Here is a 10,467-nt window from a genome sequence, read left to right as displayed (position 1 = left end):
AATTATACTTGTACAACCAAACAATACGCTTGTAATTATACTGTAATTATATTGTGACAAGCAAACAGGTCGCCGTAATTACTAGACTATGTAATTACTTGACTTCGTAATTACTATCCTATTAATTACATCAATTCCAACTATCGGATGACTTTACAAACGTACCCTAAAAGTATAGCTACACCTTACATGTAGTTTTTTCTTTCTTTTCGGTTATCAATATCACAACAACCGTGGTCAATAATGAGCCCTCTAAATAATTATATATTCACTACTCACAAGCTAGCTACGTGGATCAATTTTTCTGCTATATTAGTTTACTCCTAATATTGTAACCATTTCACCGAACTGTCATATAATACATTTATGTATTCGGTATATCCATCTAACACCATACTGTAATATAATAAATAAATATCTTATCCAATCCAAAGTTCAGTAGATTTGATTTTGATAGTATACTCTAAACCAAGAAATATTTTTATATTTTCATTTCTTGTAATGCATACGCCATAGACGGATTCCCCGTTACGATATCGAATTCATATGAGCTCAGTATATATTTTGGGTGTGGAGCATAATAATGAGTTCAATACTAAAAACCTTAAATGTTGAACTTATGATAGAGTCTAAATCTTAGATCCGCCTCTGTTTCGGAAGAGTATTTATTTTAAAAAATACTCTAATTTTTATATAGGTAATCAAAGGTGAAGAAGATGATTTTTCGAGTTTTATTGGGGTTGGAGGAGAATGCTATACTAGTATCTGTTTTTAATTATTATGGGTGTTAGATTTAAAAGTAATTAAAACTGTGGAGACAATAAATATATAAGAAGAAATGTTGCCCTAGCCTTGAAGCATTTGTATTTGAATCGTTGAATGGTGGTATATATTGTTCAAAGTCGGATCAAAATTAAAATTCTATGAGTTTAACCATTAAGGTTCTTAATATTGAACTCACTTTTGTAATCTTAGTAGATTTTTATGTATAAATTTATATTTCGCGTCAAAAATACTGGTGTCAGATGAATCCGATGCGAAAGCACGACATGTCCCCATGATTGTCTTAATGGCTAATTCAACAAGGAATTTAATGTACAATTTATATATGGTTGCTATAAATAGTGGGCATTTGCATGAACTAGAACTAGAACTTGCAACTTAGACAGAAGCAAAGCAACAAACAATATAATGGCTATGAGAAGAACTCTCTTTAGCTTCTTCTGCTTTCTTTTTATCAATTTGTTTGCTTTAACGAGCTCTGCTGCAATTCCAGCAAAACGGTTTTATGGTCCATTTAATGAAACAGCATTTCCTTTTGACTTTGTTTTTGGTGCTTCATCTGCTGCTTACCAGGTAAATATATTAGCTTCAATTCACTCTAGATATACACACGAAACATGGTTTATGCGTATGTTACTCGAACTCTTAAAAATGGCCGTAGGGTACTGCATGTGAGATCCTTCAAAAATAGTGTGTTTTGGAGAATTTGCATGCGATAGCAATTTTGAAAAGTACGAGCAATATAAGTATATACATAACACAATAATAGTGTATTGAAGCCAAATATATTAGCTTCAATATTACCTATATTGCTCGAACGCTTGAAAATGGTGGCAGGGTGCGTGCCATCCTTCAAAATAGTATATTTTTGGAGGATTCGGTTGCGGCAGCAATATTTTTAGAGAGTCCGAGCGACATAGGTCTATACATAACACATACTCCCTAGCTCCGTCCCAATTTATGTGATGATATTCGAATTTCGACAATTTTCTTTTACCACGATTTTTTTCGTATGTCTGTCAAATATTCTGAATTGTTAAATTATTATGACTTATGCATAGTTTCTAAATATGTAAATTTTATTTCAAAGAATTTGAAATATTTATGTCCGAATCAATACCGAAAACTAATCAGTTTAATTAATCCTCGTACTCCGAAAATGTTCATATAATTTGAAATGTATGAAGTATTTGGTGCAATTTTAATTAATTTTTCTACATAAATTTATGCTCCCTACTAAAAGTATTACACTCAGATGAACCCAGTATCGCAACCCAACGTATGTCTGTAGACGTGTACATACATACATATATATGTGGACAAGCATGCATCATCCATCAATTTCCATTCTTTCTCATTCCTATCCCACCACACAACCACATCAATTCCCATCACTTTTTTGCGATATGGTCTCCTCTTATCAAGATCACAAATTGGCATCATTGGATACCATTCAGGTTTCAATTCCCATCACTTCCAACCAAGAGGTTGTGAGTTCGAGTCACCCCAAGAGCAAGGTGGGGTCTTGGTAGTGAGTTCGAGCCATCCCAAGAGCAAGGTGGGGAGTTCTTGGAGGGAGGAAACCGAGGGTATATCGGAAACAGTCTCTCTACCCTAGGGTAGGGGTAAGGTCTGCATACACATTACCCTCCCCAGACCCCACTAGTGGGATTATACTGGGTTGTTATTGTTGTTGGATACCATTCAGTATAGCAATCAAATTTTTCCTCTTGGTTCTCATATTCAGTTTCGTCATCAAATGGGGTTCTTGATTCAGTTCAGATACTTTAAGAAATGGCAGTGAAAAGCTTGAATTTTATATTTTGGCTCTGAATTGAGGGAAAACATGAGATGGAATTTACATTAATTGGATGATTAATATACAAGTTTGGTTTGTCATATATGGTTTTGGGAAATGATCTAGTTGAGTAGTTCAAGTTGAGTACTTGAAATGGTGTAAAAGAAGAAGCTTTGAAAGCTTGCATGGCTGATTCTTGAAATTGTTTAATTAAAACTCAGTCTGTTATTGCAAATGCAGAAGAAATTAAAGTGGTGACTGACAGAAGTAGAAAAGTACTTTGTGGCTTTCAACAAAACAACACATTCATGTTGTTTGTTAGACTCATACTAGATAAGTGTGTCATCTTCTGAAATTAATCTATGGCCAGAAGTTTTAACTGAAAAAAAAAAAAAGGCAAAAACGAAATAGACAAAACAGTAAGCTTGTAATTATATTGTAATTACATTGTGACAAACAAATAGGTCGTCGTAATTACTAGACTGGCCCAGGGCCTAGCTCAAGTGTCAAAGGGTGGTGAATTTGTGTCTTAGGTCACAGGTTCAAACCCCCACACCATGCAAAACAAAACCTGATATTTAAGTGGAGAAGGGTAGAGGGGCGAGCCCATTATCCACCGAGTTTCGAAGGTTGCGGTTGGTCCAAAGGATCGACCCCAAACGAATTTCTCGGTCATCAAAAAAAAAATTAATTACTAGACTATATGATTACTAGACTGCGTAATTATTATCCTAATAATTACATCAATTTTAATTATATAGTGAAAACGGACCCGGAAAGTATCGCTACACGTTTTTCTTTTGTGTTATCAATATCACGACAACCGTGGTCAATAATGAGCCCTCTAAATAATTATATATTCACTACCCACAAGCTAGCTACGTGGATCATTTTTTCTCCTATATTAGTTTACTCCCAATATTGTATCCATTTCAGCGAACTGCCATATAATACATTTATGTATATCCATCTAAAACCATACTGTAATATAATAAATAAATATCTTATATTGGGTTGCTCTAGTGGTGAGCACCCTCCACTTCCAACCAAGAGGTTGTGAGTTCGAGTCACCCCAAGAGCAAGGTAGAGAGTTTTTGGAGGGAGGGAGCCGAGGGTCTATCGGAAACAGCCTCTCTACCCCAGGGTAGGGGTAAGGTCTGCATACACACTACCCTCCTCAGACTCCATTAGTGAGATTATACTGGGTTGTTGTTGTTGTTGTTGTTGTTGTTGTTGTTGTTGATACGCCATAGACGGATTCCCCGTTACGATTGAACTTATGATAGAGTTTAAATCTTAGATCCGCCTCTGTGGAAGAGTATTTGTTTTAAAAAATACTCTAATTTTTATATAGGTAATCAAGGGGAAAAAGATGATTTCTCGAGTTTTATTGGGGTTGGAGGAGAATGCTATACTAGTATCTGTTTTTTATTAATATGAGTTTTAGATTTAAAAGTAATTAAAACTGTGGAGCCAATAAATATATAAGAAGAAATGTTGCCCTAGCCTTGAAGTATTTGTATTTGAATCGTTGAATGGTGGTATATATTGTTCAAAGTCGGATCCAGAATTTAAATTATATAAGTTTAACCTTTAAGGTTCTTAACATTGAATCCACTGTAATAATCTTAGTAGATTTTTACGTATAAATTTATGATTCACGTCAAAAATATGGGTGTCAGATGAATCCGATGCGAAATCACGACATGTCCCCATGATTGTCTTAATGGCTAATTCAACAAGAAATTTAATGTACAATTTATATATGGTTGCTATAAATAGTGGGCATTTGCATGAACTAGAACTTGCAACTTAGACAGAAGCAAAGCAACAAATATAATGGCTATGAGAAGAACTCTCTTTAGCTTCTTCTGCTTTCTTTTTATCAATTTGTTTGCTTTAACGAGCTCTGCTGCAATTCCAGCAAAACGGTTTTATGGTCCATTTAATAAAACAGCATTTCCTTCTGACTTTGCTTTTGGTGCTTCATCTGCTGCTTACCAGGTAAATATATTAGCTTCAATTCACTCTAGACATACACACAAAACATGGTTTATGTGTATGTTGCTCGAACTCTTGTGTACGTTGGATCCTTCAAAAATAGTGTGTTTTTGGAGATTTGCATGCGTCCGAGCAATATAAGTCTATACATAATACAATAATAGTGTATTGAAGCCAAAAATATTAGCTTCAATATTACCTACATCGCTCGAAAGCTTGAAAATGGCCGCAGGGTCCGTGCCATCCTTCAAAATAGTGCATTTTTGAAGGATTCGGTTGCGACAATAATTTTATAGAATCCGAGCAACATAGGTCTGTACAAAACATATACTCCCTCCGTCCCAATTTATATGATGATATTCCGATTTCGAGAGTAAAATCAGTATTTTCTTTGACCATGATTTATTCATATGTCTCTCAAATATTCTGAATTGTTAATTGTTATTCTTTTTTGGTCTATACATAACACATGACTTTCCAAGAAGTAAAAGATTAACTTCTTTTTTCTTTTTCTTTTTCTTTTTTTGTTTAATGAACTGTCAGATAGAAGGAGAAGCTCTTAAAGGAGGCAGAGGACCAAGTATATGGGATACTTTCACTCGCCAACACCCAGGTCTCCGATCTCAAGCATTAAGATAAATTATTTAATCAAAAGGGACGATAAAATCATTTAAAATTTTAATATAAGAGATATGAATGAGAATTAGTTGAACCCAAAACAAATACCGAGCACTAAATGGGTAAAAAAAGCTCCATATTTTAGAATCAGCCATTACTTTATTTTACAAGGGAAGTGATTTTCAACGTTTAATTAATGATAACTAATGCAAGTAGCTTTCATAGATAGAAATTAATATTATAGGTAGTCAATGTTTGATAGGTATTAATTTTGTCTACAGTAACTTCCACTTGTCACATTTAATATGTCAGGATATTTTACAATACTATTATCTTTTTAAAAAATATTTTATAATTAGTTATTTTATAAGAAAAGTATGATTTATATTATATTTATGTAGTTTTTATGCTGAGCAATTTTCTCCGAAAATGCAGAAAAGATCTTTGACCGTTCGACTGGAGATGTTGCTGTTGATTTCTATCATCGGTATAAGGTATGAACAACATTATACTTTTCCATTTTTTTTTCTTTTTTTACTGTATATATTTTCCTAAATATTGAAATATATTGAGCACTATAATAGGAAGATATTCAATTGCTTAAGGAACTGGGATTCAAAGCTTTCAGGTTGTCTATCTCTTGGTCTCGGATTTTACCATGTAAGAATACTTTCCTCTATATATATATATATATATATATATATATATATATATATATATATATATATATATATATATATATATATGATACGCTAATCTAATATGAGTTTAAGTTATATATACTATCTGTATAAAAAAGATAATGTGCTGATATTTTTATTCTACTATGTAAGATGGGAAGGTAAGCAAAGGAGTGAATCCAGAAGGCATTAAATTTTACAATAATGTCTTCAACGAACTTATCTCTAATGGTAATTACAGCTATCTCTCATTTTCTTCTTCTGATTTTATCCATTTCAAATCATTTAATTTTGTTTCTAGTTTTAATTTAATTGCTTTTCTTTATAGGTATTACTCCATTTGTGACTCTATTCCACTGGGACACACCACAAGCCCTTGAAGATGAATATGGAGGGTTTATGAGCTCACAAATTGCGTAAGTCACAATGCAAACAAAATTAATTACTGAGAGACGTATGCGGAGCCGGTATTTGAAAATTATAAACGGGCTTGGAATTCTAGTCTGTTTTAAGTTGCTGGTTTTATACATATTTAATGAATTTTTAAAATTACAGGGTTTGGAGTAAAGGTATTGGGTTCAGACTAACCCGCAACTCGTAGTCTAGCTTCGCCATCAATCCCTGTTATTAAAAGATCTTCAGCAAAATATACATAGGCGGAATCAGGACTTAATATTTATCATGTATTATGAATTTGCTAGTAAACTCATAATTCGTCTTAGTTACTGGGTTCGAATTAAAAATTTTTTATATATTTAATAAATTTACTTGCTACTACTTCTTTCTTTTAAATATCTTGCTACTACTTCTTTCTTTTATATATTAAATATTTTTCCTTGAGCCGAGGATCTATCAGAAACAATCTCTCTGTCTTCTCAAGGTAGGGGTAAGCAGTGGCGGAGGCAGGATTACCGAGAAGGGGCTTCAAAAAAGAAAAAAGTTAAAAAGGTTGTAGCTAATGGGAATAGAACCAATGACCTTACAAAAGTTTTGAACTACTTTGACCACTAAGCTATGCTTTTGGATTATGTAATATATAGATGTAAAAAATAGATTTTGCCTTATATATACAGTATAATTTTTCGGCAAAGGGGGTTCGGGTGAACACCCTTCTGCCCCCCTAAATCCACCATGGGGTAAGGTGTGCGTATACACTACCCTCCCAAACTCCACTTGTTGAATTATTTTATTGTTGTTCTACTATAAATATAGGATCTAAGCGATTACAGTTGCTGAATTCATCCGAACCTATATCTAATACTCTAACTCCGCCCCTAAAAATATATATCAAAAAGTAAATTCGAGATGTGTACTCATATTGTTGGTGCATGAATTCAGGAAAGACTACGGTGATTTTGTGGACATTTGCTTCAAAGAATTTGGAGATAGAGTGAAGTATTGGATCACTTTGAATGAGCCACTCTCTTATAGTATGAATGGATATGCAAAAGGAACCTTTGCACCAGGAAGATGTTCTAATTTTGTAGGAAATTGTACAAAGGGTAACTCTGGAACTGAGCCATATATTGTGGCTCATAACTTGCTTCTTGCCCATGCAACTGGTGTTAAGGTGTACAAAGAAAAATATCAGGTTAGCTTTTTTAATTACTTGATCTACTTTTATTTTGGTTTTCACTCGGTGTCCAGACTAATCTAGATTCATGCCAGAAAGTTCCATTTTTTGCCGGATTCGTGCCGGGAATAAGTCCCATTTTGGAGGGTAAAGAGCTCCCTATTAAATGTGACTCCATACCCCAAGATTCAAACTCGAGACTTTTGGTTCATAAATCACTTAAAAATATTGATATTATTTTCCGTACCCAATCTCATATTTTCGTTTTATTTTTTGAAATAATTGCAGAAAACTCAGAATGGCCAGATAGGAGTTACTTTGGTCACTCACTGGTTTGTGCCCAAAATCAACACACCTCAAGGACTCAAGGCTCCAATAAGAGCTCTTGACTTTATGCTTGGGTGGTACGTAAATTTTTATTGTCTCATAATTTCTACACACCATGTATGTCACCTTCTAAGATAGTGACATGTAAACTATGTGGCTCTGAACTTTTCGAAAATATTGTCGGTTCATGTCGGATCCTCCAAAAGTGGTGTTATTTTTTAAGGATCTGACACAAGTGTGGCAGTTTTTGGAGAGTTCGCAGTAACATAACGTGTAATTGTATTCCAACAAATACAGAGTTTAAACTAAAATTACTGATTTCGACCGAACCCGTACTAACCTTCTAGGTCTGCCTCTGCTTTTCAGGTTTTTGGATCCAATAACATATGGTGACTATCCAACAAGCATGAAAGCTATTGTAGGGCGTAGGCTCCCAAAATTCACACCAGAACAATCAAAGTTAGTGAAAGGATCAATGGATTTCTTAGGAATTAATTACTATACTACATATTATGCTTCTCCTATGCTTTCCATCAATAGGCTTAACCTCAGCTACACCACAGACAATCTTGCTGATCTTACAAGTAAGCCAACACATTCATCTATCATCCTCGTCGCAAGCATGGGCGGATTCAGGATTTGAAATTTACTTGATTCTACAACAATCTTTTATATATATATATATATATATGTATATGAATAAAACTATTGGGTTCACGTGAATATAATCGACACTATAAATTCACCTATGCTTGCAAGTTTCCAAAATATTCAAGTTCAGTTTTAATAATTATTTATCTATTTTCTTTCAGCACAAAAGGACGGAAAACCTATTGGCACACCGGTATTGTTTTTCTTTCTCTCTTTTCTCGTAGTTGAGCATTTTCTATAAAACTGTTAATATGGGCTTGGCTCGGCCCGCATCCCTCTTAGGTCTTGATTGAGCTGGTCATTTTAAGACTAATCCAAATGGCGGGCTAGACCATCCTAACCCGTCAAATTCCAAAACCTATACAAGTTGGGTTGGGCTGGGCCAAACCAGCTCATAATGACAGTTCTAATTTTCTTGTAGAGGTACATAAATTTAACTAACATGCTTATATTAATACTTGTAGACTGCTTTGGATTGGCTTTTCATTTATCCAAGAGGAATCTATGGTCTTATGCTTCACATCAAGAATAAATACAACAATCCTCCCATCTACATCACTGAAAATGGTAAAATCTTAAAGATTTTTACTAGATTTACCCGCTCGATCAAAAATATTTACAACCTTAGCTAAACATTTTTAGGAGTCAAAGTTCGATATGAGACATTAAAAAAATTGAAATTAATTAATTTGCAGGAATGGCAGAAGCCAATAATAACGCATTGTCACTTAAAGAATCTCTTAATGACGACACGAGGATTAAGTATTATGAGGGTCATCTATGGTTTCTATCAAAAGCTATAAAGTAAGTTTTCTTTTCTCTTCTATATTCTTTTCTTTAGATCTTTTGTTTTTTTAAATCCTGATTTTTTGTTTTGGAATTATAAAAGTTAATCTAATTGAAGGGGAGCAAGGGTATAGTTGTTTTCATGTGACTTATAGGTCACGGATTCGAGTCGTAGAAGCAGTCACTAATGATTACATTAAGGTATCACACCCTTTGAGGTGCGGTCGCCCCCGAGCCTAGTGTGAATTTGAGATACCTTGGAACAACGGTATAGTTGTCTCCATGTAACATCTATATATATGTCACGGGTTAGAGTCATGGAAGCAGTCACTAATGCTTACATTAGCATAGACTGTCTACATCACACCCTTTGGGGTGCGACCGTTCTCCGAGCCCAACATATATAAATACGAGATACCTTGTGCATTGAGCTGCCTTTTAATCTAATTAAGTGTTGTAATTGACAGGGATGGAGCAAATGTAAAAGGACATTTTGTGTGGTCATTTTTAGATGACTATGAATGGGATGCTGGTTTTACTGTCCGATTTGGCCTCACTTTTGTTGATTACAAAAATGGACTGAAGCGATACCATAAGAAATCTGCTTATTGGTACAAGGACTTTCTCTTGTATACCGGCAAATAAATAATCTCACTCTTCTAGTGGCTCGAGCTTATGGCGAGATTGATTTTTTGTTCGAAGTTCAAGAGAAAGGAGAGGGACCACCGTCCAATAATGGTGATTTTACAAATGTATGATCACACGAGTGGCTAGTACCTTCTCGAAAATATCGAACCTGAAATTCACTTTCCATTGGACTTTTTAACTTTCAAATCAGCCACTTTTCTACATGTTCTTATTTTTGTGAATGTGTGCATGTCATTGTACTTCTGGCAGAGTTTATGTTGCTGTTGCACTTTGTGTTACAGAAAAATAATGTAATTTACTATTGTGTGTTCAGAAATAAGATTGGAGCTCCTCCTATTAGTTATACACTTGTTTGCTTATGGAAAAAAGTTTGTGTACTCCTTCCTTTTAATAAATAAACATGTGTTAGTGAGTTGGTGGATAGTTTAATCGGTAAGTAGTAAAATAAATAATGGGTAAGTGGATGAAAGAAATAAATGCCATATTCTAGATCATGAGATGGTGGCTTGGAAGAAATTATGGCTGCTATCTTGTCTTTACAGGCACTAACATGACAAATAATCCAATTTAATATTATTTTCTTTGTTATGAAATAAAAGCAA

The 10,467-nt window shown here is 34.2% G+C and overlaps 1 protein-coding gene across 2 annotated transcripts; it reads left to right on the top strand.

Annotated features, from left to right (window-relative positions):
• Positions 1-1,151: 1,151 nt before the first annotated feature.
• Positions 1,152-10,210, top strand: LOC104110715 (beta-glucosidase 13-like). 2 transcript variants are annotated; one of them, XM_009620256.3, is made up of 13 exons: positions 1,152-1,356; positions 5,126-5,195; positions 5,636-5,694; positions 5,785-5,860; positions 6,034-6,111; positions 6,209-6,296; positions 7,219-7,471; positions 7,742-7,857; positions 8,147-8,364; positions 8,593-8,624; positions 8,896-8,998; positions 9,127-9,235; positions 9,685-10,210. In XM_009620256.3, exons 1-13 carry the CDS (start codon positions 1,192-1,194, stop codon positions 9,860-9,862), a joined length of 1,545 nt encoding a protein of 514 aa, XP_009618551.1. In that variant the 5' UTR covers positions 1,152-1,191; the 3' UTR covers positions 9,863-10,210. The 2 variants fall into 2 exon arrangements, with proteins under 2 accessions (XP_009618551.1, XP_009618550.1); XM_009620255.4 differs by lacking the exon at positions 1,152-1,356 and adding an exon at positions 4,376-4,585.
• Positions 10,211-10,467: the final 257 nt, after the last annotated feature.

The sequence above is a fragment of the Nicotiana tomentosiformis genome, chromosome 8 (assembly GCF_000390325.3).
Source record: "Nicotiana tomentosiformis chromosome 8, ASM39032v3, whole genome shotgun sequence".
Classification (NCBI taxonomy): domain Eukaryota; kingdom Viridiplantae; phylum Streptophyta; class Magnoliopsida; order Solanales; family Solanaceae; genus Nicotiana; species Nicotiana tomentosiformis.
This window is presented reverse-complemented; position numbering and strand designations above follow the sequence as displayed.